This window comes from Caenorhabditis remanei, chromosome III (assembly GCF_010183535.1).
Source record: "Caenorhabditis remanei strain PX506 chromosome III, whole genome shotgun sequence".
NCBI classification, from domain to species: domain Eukaryota; kingdom Metazoa; phylum Nematoda; class Chromadorea; order Rhabditida; family Rhabditidae; genus Caenorhabditis; species Caenorhabditis remanei.
Genome location: NC_071330.1, coordinates 16768309 through 16788638, shown reverse-complemented (window position 1 = coordinate 16788638; position 20330 = coordinate 16768309). Strand labels below are relative to the sequence as shown.

The window sequence follows — 20330 nt, the reverse complement described above, 5'->3', positions numbered from 1 at the left end:
TTTCTCATTTACGTGAACTTTCTCTATTCCCTATCCTATGCCCCTATTATTCATTTCCCACACTTTTTTATTCATTTCTGCTAAAATTAATATTATAACAACTTCTTCACTAAATAAAAAGTAGTTAAAACTACCTGTGAGTCTTTTTCCCTGGCTTTGAAAAAAAACCCAAGAAAAAAACACAATTATCTATTTTTCCAGATTCAAAAAATATGATAGTCTCTGGGCACGCGGTTACTTTAATTCTGATTGTATCGTTGCTCGTTTCCTCTGATAGTGAGCCCCTCCCAAATATCCATGTTCGTCGTGCAACAGGTACATAAGCTGCAAATGCGCTCTACCGAACACCCCAAATTTTTCCAGACGACAACTTCAACACTCTCATTGACAATCTCCAAAAACTGGCGCGTCTCACGAATGGTGTCTCCCTAGAAATCGGTCTTCTCGATGGTTCCATCCCCTCCGCTGACGTCATCTCAGAACTTCTTCATATCGGATCAGCTAAAGATCTCATTGACTTCAATTCTACTGGAATAGACGCTGCAATTTCTGAAATTCAATCGTTGAGAGGGAAATGGGATGGCTCTCCGGAAGTGTTTGCTCTAGAGGATCGATTGGTGTTTTTGGAATCGATAAGGAGTTCGTTTGATTGGGCGGAGCTTAAGAGTTCGGTGAGGAAGGATGAGTATAAGAAGGAGTTGGGTGTGGTGGCTACTGGATTGAGATCAAAAAAACATGGGATCAGTAGTATTATTGGAAAGATAGATGAAGCAAAAGGATCATTGCAAGGTCTCATCAACAAAAAATGGATAAAAGTTACAAACCCAATAGAGATACAGTATGCAACCACTCAAATATCCAATCTGTCTTTCTTGTTAGGAAACGTGGAAGATATTGCCAAGAACCTAAACGCAACACTTTCTGAATTTGAATTTGCTCGGGAAATCATATCAAAGTCTACCTTCCTCAATGTGATAGACCTAGAACGTAATCTTAGAATGAATCTATCAATTTCGGTACCGTTTAATGATGAATCTATCAAGAAACTTGGTCAAAACCTCAAGACTTTCAATATGGTTCGAGAGAATACAGTAACTGCTCACCCACAAATCAAAATCATTAGAGATTTGATCCAAAGACGTCGAAGGTATGAATACACTGCTGGTCTACCTGAAGGTGCTAAAGATTTGGACATGTTGAAGAGTGATGTTGAAGATGATTGGATCGGGAAGCATATCAAAGATAAGAGAGTGGTCAGTGAAGGTTTGAAGTTTGCATTTTCGTTTTTTGATGAGATGAGCACAAACCTCAAGTCTATTGAATCAAATTGGACGTTTCTAAGTGATCAACCTAGAAAACTGGCTACTAAATCGGTAATCCATAAACTTCTGGAAATCAGTGACATTTCAGATAATGTGAAACTAGTGGCTACCATAGCAGTTCTTGAGCATTGCGATTCCACAAAAATTTTACCAATGCCTAATAATACAAATGGCTTCGATGATATAATCACGAAAATCAATAACCTAAACCGCGATATCGTCACTTTTCTTGACTTCCAACAGAGATTTAATTATAGCACAGATCTCAAAGACTTGTCAGCACTCAAGAATATCTTCACACAAGCTATGTCCTCAACAAAACCAAAAGTTGACGTTGTACCGGATGTGGTGAAACAAATAATTGAGTCAGATAGCTTCTCTTCAGTAATGGAAAAGCTTATACGGCTCCGTGACGATCTGTCCCGTATTGGAGAGCACTTGGATAATATACCAGCATTGGCTGAAGAAATCACTGGTACTTTTAGTGTAATCAATAATTATTTCACTTCATTAAACTACACGAGTTTTCTGAACTGCTTAGACGAGGTTGGAGAGAATAGTGCGGATTTGACAAGAGTTATTGAATTGGGGAGGAAGAAGATTCTAGAAGAATCGAATGTCGAAAAACTGAGTTTGGTTATGAAAAATATAATTGATTCAAAGATTCTTCTAGGAAACACAATAAGGTCTGCTGAAAAGATAAATAAAGTCAAAACTAGGGAACCGTTGGCATTAAAAGAGTCTCTTCCAAATGCAGAGAAAATTTCGAGGAATTTGGGGATGGCTGTGCAAGGATTAGTCGCAATTAAGGTGGCCTATGAGCAAAATGAAAACCTGAAGCCACTGTTCGGGCGACCAATGAATATTCCTGGTCTTCAGAAAACCTTCTATCGTATCGATAACTTCCTGGCGACACTGAATGAAACTCGAAGGAAAAGAGAGTCCGAGAATACGGATTTCAAGAATTTCAAAAGTCTCGGTATGATTTTGAACCATGCTGATAGGATTCCGGGGTTTGTGAAAACTATCAAAGATTCTTCTTTGAATGAGACATCACCTGAGAAACAAAAAGCACTGGATATCCTAAAGGGTCTGGATCTGAACTTTGCGAAATTTGGATTCAGTGAAGCGATTGAGTCACTCGCAGCCATGGACCAGTTTTTCTTGGATTACGTGAGAGTGATGACTGCAGAACCATCAACAAGAGTGTTTCTATATAATACACAACCTCCTAAAGAATCAGTACTTGTGGTGGAAAGGAATCAGAAAATTACGCCAGAATCAATTTCCGGAAAAACGTAAGTATTTCAAACTTGTATATTTCACCAATTCGTTTTTTCCAGACTACTAATATGCACCATAGTTACATTTTTAATTCTGTCGTGTCTTCTTCTATTTGTGACTGTTCAAATCGGCTGCTCCAAATATCAAAACGCAGGAAAGAACAAAGAAAAATCGAGGAAGGAGATGGTGACAGAGAAGAGTTCCCAAAGTGAGTTGTAACATCGTTCAGCAATTACTTTAAACTTGTTTTTACAGGTGAAGGCAAATAATAGACGTGTGCTGGATTGGAGGGAGAAATTTCTAAGAAACATTTAATTCGAAACAAATTATTCATTATTTTTCCTTTTTAATAAACGTGAACTCTCTTCTACCGGTTACCCCATTATCCAATTCATTCCTATTCATTTCTGATAGTTTCAATATTAAAACAACTTCTTCACCAAATAAATAGTGGTTGAAACTATCTGTAAGTACCTTTTTCCTCCGGCTACTTGAGCATTTTCTTTCCAGATTCAAAAAGTATGATAGTCTTTGGGCACGCGGTTACTGTAATTGTATCATTGCTCATCTCGACACCCTGTGAGCCCACACGAGTTCGTCGTGCAACAGGTAAGCTAGTGCGCTCTACCGAACACCCCAAATTTTTCCAGACGACAACCTCAACACTCTCATTGAAAACCTCCAAAAACTGGCGCGTCTCTCCAATGGTGTCTCCCTTGAAATTGCTCTTCTCGATGGTTCAATCCCTTCCGCTGACGTCATCTCTGAACTTCTTCGTATCGGATCAGCTAAAGATCTCATTGACTTCAATTCTACTGGAATAGACGCTGCAATTTCTGAAATTCAATCGTTGAGTGGGAAATGGGATGGCTCCCCGGAGGTGGTTGCAATTGAGGAGCGATTGGCGTTTTTGGAATTTATAAGAAGTTCGTTTGATTGGGCGGAGCTTAAGAGTTCGGTGAGGAGGGATGAGTATAAGAAGGAGTTGGGAGTGGTGGCTACTGGATTGAGAGCAAAAAAACAGGGGATCACTAATATCATAGGAAGCATAGATTTTCCGAAAGCATTTTTGCAAAGATTTAGTTCTAATGGAGAATGGTCTAATGGAGTAGATGCCACTAAAGTTGATTTAGCATTCAACATAATTACTAGTTCTGCAAATACGCAAACTTTGGAGGAGGTGGAAAATATAGCAAAGAATCTAGACGCAACACTTGCCGAATTCGAATTTGCTCTAGAAATCATATCAAAGTCTACCTTCCTCGAAATATTAGACGAAGAGCGTCATCTAAGAACCAGTCTATCAGTTCCAGTACCTGTCACTGATGAATCTCTCAAAAAACTTGGTCAAAACCTCAAGACTTTCGATATGGCTCGTGAGAAGACACTAACTGCTCATCCACAAATCAAAGCGATTAGAGATCTAATCCGAAGACGTCAAAGGTATGAATATACTGCCGGGTTACCTGAAGGTGCTAAAGATTTGGATAAGTTAAAGAGTGATGTTGAAGATGATTGGATTGGAAAACATATCAAAGATAGACAAGTGGTTAGGGAGAATTTGAAATTTGTATTTTCAAATTTCGATGGGTTAAGTACAAACCTCAAATCTATCGAGTCAAACTGGACGTTTCTTAGTGACAAGCCAGGAAAACTTGCTACCAAATCGATAATCCATAAACTTTTGGAAATCAGTGACATGCCAGATAATTTGAAACTAGTTACTACCATGACAACTCTTCTGCATTGCAATTCCAATGAAACTCTACCAATACCTAATTCGAATGGTAATGAGGAGATTTACAGTAACATCAGTCTCTTAAACCGTAATGTCGGAGCACTTCTTGGCTTCCGACACAAATTTGAGTATACCGTGGATCTCAAGAACTTGTCAGAGCTCAAGAATATTTTTACACGGGCAATGAACGCCACAAAACCAAAACCTGAAGTTGTAGCGGATGTTGTTAGACAAATAAACCAGACACTAATCTTCCCATCAATTATGCAATTTCTCGAACGACTCCGAAGCGATCTGACTATAATACAAAACTATTTGGATAGTATTCCAGCACTGGCGGATTACATCAATAGCACGTTTGGTGTCATTGATAATTATTATAATTCCTTAAACTACTCAACATTTCTGGCCTGTCTGGGCGAAGTTGGTGATGATAGGGGGGATCTGAAAGCAGTGATTGAGTTGGGAAGAGATGGGAAGATTCTGGAAGATGCTGATGTCCAAATGTTGAATCAGACCATGAAGAATATCATAGATTCAAAGATTCTACTAGAGAATGCTATGGGATCTGCTGAAAAAATGAAGGCCAGTGAAGCCTTGTCACTCAAAAAGAGTCTTCCAAACTCCCAAGAAGTTTCCAGAAGGTTGGGGATAGCAGTGCAAGGATTAGTGGCAATAAGGATGGCATATGAGCAAAAGGAAGAAGTAAAGTCAGTTGTAAAGAAGATTCCGGAACTTCAAAAGACCTTCAATGGCATCGATAACTTTTTGGCGACCCTTAACAGATCTCGAAGGAAGTTTAGAAGGAAAAGAGACCCCACAGATTCAGATTTCAAAAATCTCGGTGGAATTTTAGATGATGCTGATAAGGTTCCAGGGGCTCTAATTGATCTTAAGGCTATCAAGATGGATCCAACATCCAAAACTTATCTAGAAGTGCTTAGAGCCCTGGATATCTTGGAGAATCTGGATCTAAACTTTGGAAAATTTGAATTCAAAAAAGCCACGAAATCCCTTGAAGACATGGACCAGTTTTTCTTGGATTATGTGAAAGCGAAGACTGCGGGGGAGCCTACGACAAGGATCCATAATCCCCAACCCTATGAACCTGAAGTTACCGTCGACCCCGTATTCTGGAGAGAACTACAGGAGTGGAATTCGGCAACAGTGCGAGACGGAAGGAAGGTGCTTTTGTAAGTATTCTGACATGGTTTTAATTTCAATTTTTGCGAAATTTTCAGCGTTTTCTATTGGGTTCTTGCTGCAATTGCGATATTCCTGGTCGTAGGTTGTGCTATCTTCTTGATATGGATTAATGTCAAAAGCTGCATGAACAAGAGACGTCAGAAGTGGGAAGAATCTCTAGCCCCGAAAAATCTACAACTAGTGAACCAGGAGAGAAAAATGAGTCCCGAGGAGTATTGGAAGCAACCGAATTTGTTGGAAGAGCAGGAGACGCAGAGTGAGTTTAGGCTCCGCCCCCCCAAAACAGAACAGTTTTTTGAATACATTTACTGGCACCCTGTAATAACATTGTGCAAAAACCCTGTTTTGGAGGCAGTGCCTATACCCAAATAGTAAAATGTTTGTAGTTGAAAAGGGGAACAATCTCGATTTCTGAAAATCTGAAAATCCTCACTGAAAAAAGTCTGGCGCGCCTTTGACGCGTTTTGGTTCAAAATTCAACGAGATATGAAAATCATGAAAGAGCGGATTGTTGTCTCAGGACGTTTCGAAAATTTTCAACAGAAAATGTCTGGTGTGCCTTTGACGCGTTTTTTGTGAACAGGAAGTTTCACGAAAAATCATATTTTTCGCGTCAAACCATATCAGACATGTTTTTATAGGACCCTGTAGTAAAAGTGTGCAAAAATCCCGTTTTGGAGGTGGACGCTAACCCAAATATTGAAAATTCTTACCGATTCCCAGATTTTTGACCCCGCCTCTAAATGAGAACAGCCGAGATTCAATTATTGTGTTCTATAATAGTCCGGTTTTGATTTGACCGATTTTTCGGACCCCAACGATCATCATTTCCAGAAACCGACGAACAGCTGACAACTCTTCCAGTCGCAGTTGTTGCAGACATCAAATTGAAGAACGAAAGAGATTCGATGATGCCGCGACAGTGGTGTGATCAGTTTTTGAGTGGGATATGGAGAATGGGAAATTCGAAAAGGTGGGTTTAGTGAGAGGATGTTTTAAAACCGAGACGCTTTGAAACTATGACATTTCGATAACTACTTCAAAAACGTTTTCGTAGTAGAATAACATAACCAAGTTTTTTTAAAAACTTAACCGATCTTAGCCAATCTCAACCGATCATAACTGATTTTAACCAATTTCAAACGATCTTAACCTATCTTAACCGATACATCTCGCCGAGATCTATCATTTGGTACATTTTTCACCTCATAACATTGAGTTTCATGCGAGTTATGCCGTATTCTAGTTCTTCCAGCTCTTTGCCCAAAACCTTCCGATGCCCCCCTGAATCCCATGTCAAAATCACTGGATTCCTTGACGCCTCCTACGATGCATGCACCATGACGCTTGGACCAAATACCGATTGGATTATAGCCAAAGCGCCGTCCCGCATGAGACGCGGGCAAGATGTGCGGCAATCTTCGCTGGCAAAGTTTTGGGCCATCATCTTTCAGCATAACGTTCAATTAGTTGTTCAACTAGGCAGATTTGTTGAGAGTGGTGGGTATTACATTTTTAAATTCTTTCTATAACAAATCCTGTTGCAGGTCACGTAGCATGTGCCAAATTCTACCAAGGAGATCCTGGAAAGGTGTCCATTTACGGGCGGTACAAAGTGAGAACACTGAGTATTCATGCTAGTGGTGCACCACCTCAAGAGTTTGAGATGTTCCGCACTATGATCTACTTCACGTTGTATGAAATTAAGATTACTGATTTGGAGGAGTGAGTTTTCCCTTGTTTATCCGTCTCAAAAATTACTAAATTTTCAGCAAAAAAGCGCCACCTAAATTCACGCAAATCATTTGCTACAAAGAGTGGAATCACCACGGACCGCCCAGGTTCTCGAACACAACTGTGGATATCGTCAAATATTGTGGAATTGGAAATGTAAGTACGTTTTTCTATAAGTACAAACCAAGAAAATTTCAGAAAAAAGTGTTGGTGGTGTCACCGGATGGTGTGGAACGTGCCGGCGCGTTTGTGGCGATTAAGTTGGGTATCGATATGTGTTTCAAGCAGGAAGTGACTAGTTTGGCTCAAGGTAAGAGACGTTTTAAAACTGGACACTTTGAAACGGTGAGGGCTAGCCCATTCTGAGAGTTTCCGGGGCAGAAAACCGTTAAAATCGCTTTCAAAGCTAAAAACAACTATTTCAGACTATTTTTCCTCATACATCATCAAAAAATCAGATTTATAACGGTTTTTGAGCTGAAAATTGGTGAAAAATAATGTTTTTCGATGCAGAAACTGTCAAAATCCTAATTTTTTGTCAATTTCCAGCTAATGTAGAGCAAATTTACGCTGAAATCAACTTTTTTTTGTTTTAAAGCTTCGCAAACCCGATTTTCATCATTTCTGATAGATTTTGGATAGTTTTGAGTGGGGAAAATCGAAAAATCCTTGTACCGGACGTTTTGAAACCGAAATTTTGCAACCAAGACGCGATGCCTCGGTCACAAAATGTCTCGAAGTGTTTAGTGTCAAAGTTTCACATAGTTTTGGAATGTCTGGTTGCAAAACGTCCCAAAATAATATTACGGGATCCCTAGAGCAATGGTTCCAAAATTGCGATGTTTCGAAACCGGACGCTTTAAAACTGCGATGTTTTGAGACCAGACTCTTTAGAGAACTCCCTTCGGACAGTCCGTTTAAAAAAAAGTCAATTTAATCTTATAGATTTTTTGCATCAATATCATATTCCAGTCATCCAACCAGTCGTCGATGTCCTCTACGACGCCATTCAGACCCCCAAAGAAGTGTTCTTCTGCATCTACAGTATCACCACTGGAATCGCCAACGAAGCGTGTATCCCCGATCTCCCGGAATACGATGCCCTGTTGTATTACTACCAGCAATTCTATCACGAACAGTATCCCATCGCATATTCGGAGGATTCGGATAAAGTGAGACGATGTTTGAATGATAAACGAGCGATGGAAATGTTCTGCGCGGGAATGCGTGAGAATCGCCGAAGACGTGACAAGCAATTGAAGTGGAAACCGAAGAAGAGAGTGGAAGAGCAAGAGGATAGTGATTAGGAAACTTATGTCATTTTTTGAGTAATAAATATGGAATTGTTATGTGTTATTTTTCTTGAAATATCCCGGTTCAAAAATTCCTGGTGTTTTTGATGAGTTTCGTAGTTCTGGATCCAGGGTACTGTACCCCCATCTGATGTAGATTACTGTATGGCCAGTGATATCTGTCTGTGAGGTCTGGATCCTTCCTAATCAGAATCGACGCGAATTAGAACTGCCGCCTGTTCAAAAACTGAATAATGACCTTCTATTGGATTCAGATTGCTTACTTAGCGAGCAATAACATTGTCTTTTTGAATTTCTACTCTACACCTCTTTATCGTTTCGCTTATCACTCTCTAACAGTCTTAATCCTTGTGTTTCGGGCTCTGGATATTTCATAATCTACATAACTGAAAAGATATGTAATTAGGAGTTTTTGATGTAACTGTGGACCGGGATAAGAATTTTGAACTCTAGGAAAAGGGTAACAGTATGAGAACACGCAGAATCTCGTTTCACACAAAAGGTAGTGAGCAAATGACATATTTGTTCTTATAATAGTTTAGTCACACACGTTATATGCGTAGTGAGCAAAAACCGACGACGATGCCCATTCTTATCATACATATCAACGAGTTTCAGTTTTTGTATGAATCACAGTCTCTCCTCTCTTTGTGGTGCAATTATTTGAACTATGACTCAAGTTTTCCCAATACACACGTTTTTTTTTTGAAACAAGTCATTCTGATAACCAGAAGATGTCACATACATTTAACTGAAAATTCTTCTAAACGCCTAGAAATTGGACGGCAACCGTTCAAACACCGGAAGCATTTTTGTAAAAAAAAGTGGGAGGGGTATTATCGATGTTTACTTCTGCACTGCTCTGTCTTCCGTCTTATCAGTCGTAACTTTTCATTTAAAATTGTGGTGATTTTTATGTCATCATTTATCTTTCACCAGCGTCGTTTATCATTTGTGTCACACCACCCTCTGTAGGTCTAATTGACGTGCGGAAATTTTTAAACTCTCCAACCATTTTCATTATTTTATGGAAGGCTGTGAATGAATGCATTATTGATTTGGTGAAAAGCAAGCCTCTCATTTGATTGTTGTGGCAATTTAGAACAAGAAATGTATTAAGATCCAATAATTTTATGTAAAAAAAAGATTTCTGCTTTGTCCAGATTCAAAGCAATTCCTCCAACAACTTATTGGTTGGCTCTGTTCAAGTCTTCATTAGCTGGCTATTTTTGACACAAGTCCAGAATAATTTTGCATTTCGCAACCCATGTTAAAGTAATTCCTTTTTTTGAGTTTACCCGAACGCATCAAGAATCTACAAACGTTGTGGGAAGATCATCAGGGTCACAGAATTTTATGCATGATCTTATCACCTCCTCCTGCAAATGTCACATGAATTATTCTTGTGTGACCTGCAGGTGAGTTTTCTGGTCTCCCATGGAACGGATAGACTATAAAGTCTTATATAATCTGTTCAAAACTTTTGAAGGTTAAAAAAATGTTACCATTTGCCCTGACCTCCCAACCAAAGATCTAAACACACTCTTGTTATCTATCTCTTATTTTTTCTCGCCTCACAGCTTCTTTCTTCTTTCGCAACAATATATATCTCTTACTCCCATTGAAAAATCTTATCAATTCTTCTCCCCCCTGCTTTCTATCCCTTTTCATTACACAACCAATTGTTTATATCTTCTTGGGGGGTTCATTTTTTGGGCCTCATCCTTTTCTTTTCTTTCTTTTTTTCAAAACGTTCTCTTTTTTCTGAGGAAACTAGGGCATTGCTCACTTCTTATAATTTTCAAAAATAGCCTTCGTTCTCTTGATCTTTCCATATTACCTCTATGTTTCGTTCACATTGTGACTTTTCCATCCCGCCCAGTCATCTAGTTTGAACTCACATGATATTCATATAATTTCCGATCTGACCTTTTGAGTTATAAATAGAGTATTTCCTAATAATAAATCCATTCAGTTCCACGTAGCCAGAAAAAAGTTGGCCTTTGTATTTCGAAATTTTCTGTAGTATTAAAATCAACTTTTTTGAACAAATGATATAACTCCCACAAGACTAGCGTCCCCCGTTTCCCGGCCGCCACATGCCACAGTACTCTGTTATTCCGATTTGGTTCATCAAAACTTTTCTAACACCGGAAGCCATGCCAAGTAGTCTTCTAAAAATGCTGTACAACAAGATTTCAGCCTCTGAAACTCTAGAAAGTTAAAAAATACAGTATGCTGCAAAATGCACCAGCCACTTTTTTGTCGATTTACAAGATTGCCGTAAATTAAAAAACAAAGTAATCAACATCGCTTGAGCACCTGCTCGAGGAAAAAAATTGAGTTTGTTTATTTTGATGAACCATCTTTTTTACGTCAGTTTTTCTTATCAATGAAAGGTTTCCTTTTATGATTGGTTCATGTTTGTTTAGTGTGAAAACGGTACATTTTATTGTAGTATGAACTATCACTCTTTTCGAATTTTTTGTAAATGCAGGTCTGATTGACAGGAATGAAAAATGGAGTTTTTGCCGTCCTAAAAGCTCAATTTTTCTATGAAATTAACAGCAAATCCATTCATTTTAAAGCTTCAATTCTTTAGGTTATACTCAATTAGATGTTAAATTACGTCTCATTGCACTTATTGCATCAAAAACTTCTTTTCCTACAACACTATTTTGTTTTTAGAATAGTCACTATGGACAACAACCTTCCTGGGGCAAATCCGGTAAGACATTATGATGATTTTGCTATGAGAACATGAAAATTGAAAATTCAGAACAATCCTGATGTTCCTAATATTGCTACCCTGAGCATTGGTCGCATAGCTCATGATTCCCGGACTATTGGAAACGATTCTGTAGAGCAGAATACGGAAAATGCAGCCGAGGCGGATGTCACAGACCAGGAAATGTACGACGGACCAGATACAGTTAAGACTGTTGAACAAGAACACAGAGAAGCGAGTAAAAAATGGTCAGGTAAGCAGAGTTCTTTGAAACTTGTGCAGGGTTCTCAAAACTAATAGTTTTTAGAAAATATGAAAAAATAATTACAAGTTTTTAACAGTGTACGGTCTCCTACACTGCGAAAAAGAACTACAATAGTTTTTATTCAATTCTTTTCTTTTTTGCACTGAAAATGCATTATTTTCAGCTTTTTAGACGTCGCAATGGATGAAAAAAGTGTCCCATCCATCCGAATTGTGTAAATTTAAATTCTTCATTTAATGAGCCGAAAAACGTAAATTTCGGTTAGTAATTGACTTTTTTTTGATATACAGTACTGGCCATAAAGAATGCGACACTTGCAGTTTTTAGTTGAAAATGATCAACTTTGAGACTGTGAGACGACTTTCCTGATGGTATCACAATATTGATTGTTTATGGACTATACAGATCACAAATAGAGCTTCATTTTTGAAGTCGACAACTTTTTTGTACGAGCACATCCTAAGAAGTTATCAATATTCAAAGAAATTTCTCGCAATTTTCGCACTTTTTCAGTGCTAAAAAGAGAGATTTTTGAGCTGTTTACTTTGAAGATTGATAACTTCTTAGAATGTGCTCGTACAAAAAAGTTGTCAACTACAAAAATAGAGCTCTATTTGTGATCTATACACTTCATAAACAATCAATATTGTAAGACTATCAGGGAGGCCGTGTGACAGTCACAAAGTTTGATCATTTTCTATTAAAAACTGCAAGTGTCGCATTCTTTATGGCCCGTACTGTAGAACAAGTGATTTTAGGAAAAGTAAAATTTTCAGCCAATATTTTTTTCCAAAAAATTTTAACAGATTCAGAGCGTCCTCGAGTACATTTTTTCTATTTTTGTGCGAAAATCTTTTTTTCCAATAAAAGTTATACTTATTTTACCGAAAATCGGTTTTTCTGTATCAAAAAAAATCAATTTCTGACCGAAATTCACGTTATTTGGCTCATTACATAGAGAATTTTACTTTACACAATTCGCTGTGTTAGAAACCGTGCAGTTAAAAAGCAAACGTTTTCAGGAGAAGTTATTGAAGCCGAGCCAAAAAACTATATATTCGTGATTGTTCCTGAGGTGAGTGATTTTTATGAGTTCAAAAATATTAAATTTCTGATTAGATCAAAAACTTCAAATGCAAAGAGGTGCGATGGGTTTACAAAGATTCTGACAAGCATATACCATTCAACGGAAAAGATTCTTTATTGATGGAGATCAAGTATCGCGCTGACAAGGGACTCACACTCGATGATGAAGCAATTGAGGTTTTCAAAAATAAAATGGGGCATGTCAAGGTGAAACGCGACCCAATAACTGCCGGTGAGAGTAAGCCATCTATTGAAAACGGGAAGCTGCTTGTCCTGGAGAAAATGTACAGTGTGAATGAGGATAATACGAGAATTGAAGCGATTCATTGGAAGAATGACTCGAAAGAAATATTGAGAGGTTGTTTTTTCACGTGTGATGGCAAAGTGATTGACGCTGAAATCGCTGATAGAATTGTGGAACATTTGAATGATTTCAAAAAGACTATCTATGAAAAGGCTAAAGAAAACCCAAATACCGATTTGAAAAATTCAAGACCAGGTGAGCAATATACAGTACCGCTCAGAAGGATATCAACTTTGGCCGTTTTCAGTGAAATATGACCAGCTTTGACAGTGTATTTCAGTGTCAGTTGATTATTCGACAAATTGTATTTTGTATGGGATGGACAGAGCAAAAGCACATCATTTTTGTAGTTGATCATTTTTTTGTAGGGACACTATCTTGAAATTTATAGGTGGTCAAAGTGAGAAGCTCCGAAATTTCGGTGATACGCACTGAAATTAGTCGGTTTCAGGGATACATTACTTTGATTACCTATATTTTTCATGTTAATCTCTCTACAAAAAAGGTCAACTACAAAAATAATGTGCTATTTTTGCTCTGTCCAATCCATACAAAATGAAATTTTTCGGACAATCAGTTGACACCGAAATACACGGTCAAAGTTGGTCTTTTTTTTTACTAAAATCAGGCAAAATTTGTAACCTTTTGAGCGGTACTGTACAAAAGCAAAAAAAAAAAAGAAGCATTTCCAGGTCCACTCCGTCTGGAGGACCATAAAGTAGTTATTGAATGGAATTCTCTGTCCTTCATCACAATTAAACAAGAAGACAAGTTCCCGCGAGAGTTGAACCGCCATTTTGAGGAAGCAGATATCAAGGATAAAAGTGTAAAAGTTGAGCACTTGGTTTTTGTTGTTCATGGAGTTGGACATGACAAAGAGCACCTCGTAAGAGAGTGTGCAAGAGAGTGAGTGGTCACCTTAGAAGTATAGGGGTTGCACCAAAATGTTGGGATTTACAATAAAAATTTACCGGTTCCAGTCTACAAAAAAGCGTCGACAATGTGAAGAAGAGCGGTGGAATATTCTTTCTTCCAATTCATTGGCGATTGAAATTTGTCCATAATGGGCATAAATGTGATGAAAACTGTAACAAGGAATACGTCAGCAAAGTTTTGAATTTTCCGGGGGCTTCTAAGTTTTTCGAAGAAGCCATGCTATACACATGTACCATACACGCACCACAGGTTAGTTATGTTAACACTTATTTTGCAAGGAGAAAAATTCATTTCAGATTCAAAAAATTGTAATCGAGGAGCTCAACCGCAACTACAAGATTTTCATGGAGAGTCGTAATTCCAAATTCAACGGCTCTATCTCGATTTTCGCACATTCCTTGGGTTCTGTCATCAGTTATGACATTCTGAAGGCAGATATCGATGCATTTGAAAAGGAGGTGGAGGGACAATTGAAATTCAATATCAAGCGGTTTTTTGCTGTCGGATCTCCATTGAAAAGATATTTGGAATTAGCTGGCAAAGAAGGTGAAGATTTTCGGATAACAAGTGCTGAGATGGAAATCCATAATATCTATCATCCAACCGATGGCATTGCGCAACCGCTTGACCCAGAACGGGATCCAGTGGAAATACCTAATGCGCAACAAACTTCCAGTTGGATATATAAAATTGTAGAAGCTGTCTACAATTTTGTGAAAAATTTGGTTTCGAAGAAAGCAAATCGACAAGCGGACACTGACGATGAAGAGCAGAATTCATATCACATTGATCATGTGTTAGAAGTGAGTAAAAGTGTCAAACCGTGTTTGGAAAATGACTAGCAATCGGTGCAAACTTAGAATCTATTTTATCCGAGCGAAGAGGAAAAATGAATATATATTCAGAACGAGAAACAATTGCGGAAAGTTTACTCGCATTCAACTTACTGGAGTCATGAAGGTGTCGCTCGACATTTGGTGAACTCTCTGTACAAGAAAGAATGCACTTATGCCACTATTGATGTTCCGGTAGTTGAGAAGAGCTCTGAAACATCTAAAGTTGAAGAAAAGATAACAGAGAATTGCCAAGAACCAGTAACGGTAAATTTTCGAAAATAGACGAAAACTATGAAGCATTCGTGATTTCAGATTAATAATCAAGAGAAAGGAGAAGAAAACAGCTGTGCAGATCCAGATCTGATTGAAAAAGTTGTAAGTTATACAGTTTTTTTCACTTTTGAAGCAATTGTTTTTCTTTCAGGCTCAACGACACGAGCCAATCTCTTTGGATATAGAAGCGATTGCTGCAGATAATTGATCAAATGAAGCAATGGTTTTTTTCGCCACACAAGTTGCTTTTTGAATACGAAAGTTTTTTTGTTCGGTACTTTTTTCCCCGAATGGCTCCCCCACTTGGTTAACCCCGCAAAACTAAAACCATTGTCTTGCTTATTTCACATTTCTATCTGTTCACTAATTTATATCATCAGAACTATATATCTCAGTTATCCTACCTCAATTAACTTTATCTCTGTTGGTGCCAATTGAAGGACACGTTTCCTTGATTAAGCTGTAATAAACGAGTCATTGTTTTAAATGCAATTTTGATACACGGAAATTAAGCTAAAAGAAATGGGGATAGGTCAGTTTTTGAATAATTTTTAATTCGAATCAATGATCTACACAGACAAAAGCAGAAAGCATTAAAATGTCTTTAAAACTTTATCAAAAAATTTAAAAGGCTTATGTACCAACCTAACATCATTTTTCAAGCTTTTCTCACTATTCGTTTCGAAATATCTCTATTTCGAAAAAATTGCTTTTAAAAATTAAAATAAATGCACTGTCACCAATATAAAAACTATTTCTACTGATTTTTCACATAAATTTCCTTTTTCCAGAAAAACGCGCCACACATTTTTCTGTTGAAAATTTACAATACGTCCTTTAAAATGACACCACGACCCGCTCTTTCAGGGTTTTCAGATCTAGACTATTTTCAGTAAGGGTTTTCAGATTTTCAGATTTTCAGATTTTCAGAATCCCATTAAAGTTATGCTCAGTACCCCCATCTCTCCCTTTACCACCTACAAAAAGTTTCTCATGACTTTCCATCCCCTTTCTCTCTGCCCATACACAAGACACGTCATCCCCTTCTTATCAATGTCTCCATTCTCTGCGTTTCCCACACCTCCACGTACTATCTCATCGCCTCACAAACATGTCTATCTTAGCAGCAAACGAAATCATGGAAATAGTATGGGGAAGTGAGAGAATCCTAGAGAAAAAGTGGAGAACCTCTTCTCATTCTTATCAATAAAACTGAGAAGGAAACGAAGAAACGTTTTTGTATGGAAGAAAACGCAGGTATCAACTTGTTGGTAAAACGCGTCGAAGGCACGCCAGATATTTCAAAACCTGAAAATTTTTCAGATATTTCAGACTCGAGGACCATCCAAGTCGCTGGCGCTTTTTTGGCGCGTTTTGAAAAAACTTCTGCGCCGACAGGTCTCGATGCGAAAATTTCGAAATCTGAATTTTTCAGAAAATTCAATTTTCGACATTTTCGCATCGAGACCTGTCGGCGCAGAAGGTACAGTAAGCTCGGGGACGCGCTGAAGGCACGCCAGTCATTTTTTTCAACTCACGAGATCGCGCCGAAGGCACGCTAGATAATTTTTCGTGTGGTTTACGCTGAAAATTGTTATTTTCAGGCGCCAGACATTCTCTGTTGAAAATGTTTCGCTCTTCCAGGATTTTCAGATCTTGTTGACTTTTGAACTAAAACGCGTCGAAGGCGCGCCAGTAAGGATTTTCAGATTTTCAGAATTCCAGATTTTTTCCCTTTCTCAACTAAAAAGATTATTTCAAAGCTAAACGGATTATGTGTATAAAACTAATAAAATACAAATTTTCTCACTTTTTTTGTATCCGATGGATTTTATTTTGTATCTTTGTATATATTCTGTATAGTCAGAAACATTCGATTTTCTTTTCTTCTTTTTGTTTTTGATGTAAAAAAAGAACTAATTTGATACTGATACTTAGCAAGGAGACAGGTACATAGTAAGTAATTTGCAATGAAATAATTTAATTTTTTATCGGAGGAGTAGGAGACCGGAGAGAGAAAAAGAGATATGGAAAACAAATCAAAAAACATGGCATTGTATTTATGTGAAAAAAATGGAGAAAAAATAGAAAATGTTTATCGAAAATCTTTCAGAACTGTGGTTCTCACAGTGTGAATAGAAACGTAAGAAAACTGAAATTGTTTGAGACTCCGTCATGGTAAGACTGATAGTGAGAGCATAATTTTCTAACTTTTCATGTACATCAAGCCTAGATCTCCATTTTTGTAGTTGACAACTTTTTTGTACGAACGGTTCCTGTAGAGATACGGTAGGTCGAAGCCGGATAGAAATAGCCTGGTAAGAACTGATAACTTGAAATCTAGTTGCTAGGTATCCTTACTTCAACTGAGTGTAACTCCGTAGGGAGTGCTCGTAGAAAAAAGTTGTTAACTACAAAAATGAAGATCCTGCATTTTTCTATTTAAAAATCGTAATTTCAAAATAGTGGGACCATTAAGGAAACCGTGACCATGTGCCAAAGTATTTCCTTACCATGGGCATTCTAAATACGGAGTTTGGATCCGATTCTTGAATTTGCAAAGAGATTTTTCATTTTGATTAGTAATGCTCGTCAGTCTTACTGTATGTCCTACTGTGCTCCCTGCAATATACTTTTCCCAAAGAAGTTATTGGGTGAGGTCGGTCAAACATCGATATGCACTTTTGTATAATAGTTCAACCGGTGAAGCCGGTCGGCAACCACATGATAAGCGGTGGGAACTGAAGTCAAACTTTGCAAGTATTATAGACCTGACATTTTCTGAAAAAAGATCTTGTTAATTTACTATACTGCTCAGAAATCCCTAACTGCATAACTGCCTGATTCATGAACCATTAGTGGTCAAAATCCATGAATCTTATCATGAGACCTATCCAGACCTTCTCAAGGGTACTGATCTTTTAATAGCGCGGAACCTTGAAGATTCTATTTTCGCAGACCAAATCTGTAGGATTCTGCGAAATCCTGGAGTTATAGTGCAACGACTTCACAGGGAATCTAGCCTTGACGAGAGCAACGTTAGGACAAATGTGACTGCAGAAATGGAATCCTTTTAGCCAAAACAGTTCGTTCCGCGAGTTATATCACTCGTATATCCTAAAGACCGCCCGTCTTACCTATCAACAGCTCATTTCACCTCAGGGCCGCCTGACTCGAGCAGAATGGCGATTCTGAGCTGGGACGGTGGTCATAAGCTAAGATAAGCATTCCCTAGCCAAACTGGCAATGCTGAACTAGAATGGGCTGAGACAGTCCCTAGCTAGGCTTAGACCGGCGGCGTTGGGGGTAGTCAGTTCTTGGGTAGGATGGCAGGTATATTATGTTGGCAAGACGGATGATTCATAGCCTATTTAGAGCCTCAGTTTTACTGCTCTCTTAAGGACCACCGCTTTTTGCCTAGCTATGTACCGTCCGCCTTGTCAGCATCTTTGAAGTTTTACCCAAAAACTGTCTAAGTAAAAGCCGCCGGGCTAAGCCTAACTGTGAACCATCCGTTCTGCCAACATAATTACCGTCTTGCCCAAAAACTGTATGTCTTATCTAAAAGCCGCCTGTCAAAACGCCAGGCTAGGGACCCCCGTCCCAGCTCAGAATCGCTCGAGTCAGACGGTCCTGAGGTAAGATGAGCTGTCGATAGGTAAGACTGGCGGTGTTTAGGAGATAGCCGGTGCTCAATAGGTTTGACGCGCGGAACGAACTATTTTGACTATAAGAGCTTCATATCTCCAACCAGAATCAACTGAATTTGAAGCTTGGTCACTTCTAGCCCTCAACCACTTATCTAGACCTTCAGAAAACTTTAAAATCATCTTTCCCCTCTCACCTTCCCAAACACATTGCCAAGTAACCTCCTCTTCTCTCCCCATCAACAGAATCATCAAATGTTCTCAACATTTTCTCTGCGTCTCCCCCCATTCCCACACTCTCTCTCCTCCTATAGCAATTACAGCCCCCTCTTATCATCTAATCACTTCAGACCGTCCATTCCTCCCCTTCGTCCAAAAATGTTATCACCTGCTCAGGCAGTATTCTGTCTCCATCTCACGCCACACTATTTTTGTTCCCTGTGGAAGCTCCGCCCCCTTTCCACCCCGTTACAACAAAAGATAGAGACCGAGGGCAAGGCAAACACATGCATACAGACACCCCCCCCCCCTTTTTCACCATTTGTGATGTACAACACAATTCTTTCTCTGTCACTTTTTCCTTTCTTAGCAATATGACATGTTCTTATCACCCCCTTCCCCCCCCTTTTTCTCTCTTTTTTGACAAAAATTTTTGATTTCATAAGACGGAACTGAACAAGATCAAAGTATTCGTAGGCTCCTCCCCATAATTTGAAAAACGCGTCAAAGACACGCCAGACTGAAAAGATCAGAGATTAAAGGTCATTGACCTGTATATTTTAAAAAAATGCGTCAAAGGAGCGCCAAAAAATCTGAAAAACCGTACAAAACGGTTTCAAAAAAATCTACATTTTTGAAGTTTTTAGTTGTCTGGCGCGACTTGAACGTGTTTCTTCTAGAATTCAAATTTTCGAAAAGACGCCAAAAGAGCCCCCGACAATCTGAGAACCCCATAAATCTTCATTTCTCAAACTTTTTAGTTCTCTAGCGTGCCTTTGACGCGTTTTTCTTTTTGAAATTCTGTGAACGCGACAAAAGCGCGCCAGACTTTCTCACTCTAGTTTTTCCGAGGAATTTAAAAAATGTGAGTAGTAACTGAGGTTCTGCCTCATTCCACAATTTTTATCGCGTCAAAGGCGCGCCAGACGCATTAGAATCCGATTGTCTGGCGCGTCGTTGACTCGTTTTCTTTTCTAAAATTTTAATTTTCAAAACCCGTCAGAGGTGCGCCAGTCGCTCCAAAAGTTTCGGTTTTGTAGTTTTTCACAGTCTGGCGCTCCTCCGACGCGTATTCTACGATTCAAAATTTTGAAAAGCAGACGCGTCCGAGGCACGCCAGTCGCTCTGAAAATCTCAAAAACCAAATTTCTTCAGAACTCCCATTGTCTGGGGCTCCTCTGACGCGTTATCTACGATTCAAAATTTTGAAAAAGCGTCAGAGGTGCGCCAGAATTTTTTTTGTAAAAAAAGATTGAAACACTTTCTATCTGTCAGGTGCCTGATATGAATCATCCTGAGAATGTTGTCATCTTTTTTTGAAAATAAATTTTGAAATTTTGAAAGGCTGGGGTGCCTTTGGCGCGTCTAAGACGCGTCCAGATCTCACATATTCTCACATATCCGCTATTTTCCCTCTTATAATCAAAAAAATTTCAGAA

At 38.6% G+C, this 20330-nt stretch overlaps 2 protein-coding genes across 2 annotated transcripts; both read left to right on the top strand.

Annotated features, from left to right (window-relative positions):
• Positions 1 to 212: 212 nt before the first annotated feature.
• Positions 213 to 8591, top strand: GCK72_011714 (uncharacterized protein; the record flags this gene model as incomplete). Its single annotated transcript, XM_053728637.1, has 11 exons — positions 213 to 315; positions 364 to 2620; positions 2666 to 2814; positions 3257 to 5537; positions 5586 to 5806; positions 6385 to 6523; positions 6806 to 7050; positions 7098 to 7275; positions 7323 to 7440; positions 7483 to 7594; positions 8257 to 8591. The coding sequence occupies 11 exons, from the start codon at positions 213 to 215 to the stop codon at positions 8589 to 8591; spliced, it is 6138 nt and encodes a 2045-aa protein (XP_053588214.1).
• Positions 8592 to 11295: 2704 nt separating this feature from the next.
• GCK72_011713 (uncharacterized protein) lies at positions 11296 to 15233 on the top strand (the record flags this gene model as incomplete). Its single annotated transcript, XM_003093769.2, has 10 exons — positions 11296 to 11325; positions 11377 to 11578; positions 12613 to 12665; positions 12710 to 13175; positions 13673 to 13886; positions 13961 to 14165; positions 14213 to 14719; positions 14822 to 15016; positions 15065 to 15127; positions 15177 to 15233. 10 exons carry the CDS (start codon positions 11296 to 11298, stop codon positions 15231 to 15233), a joined length of 1992 nt encoding a protein of 663 aa, XP_003093817.2.
• Positions 15234 to 20330: the final 5097 nt, after the last annotated feature.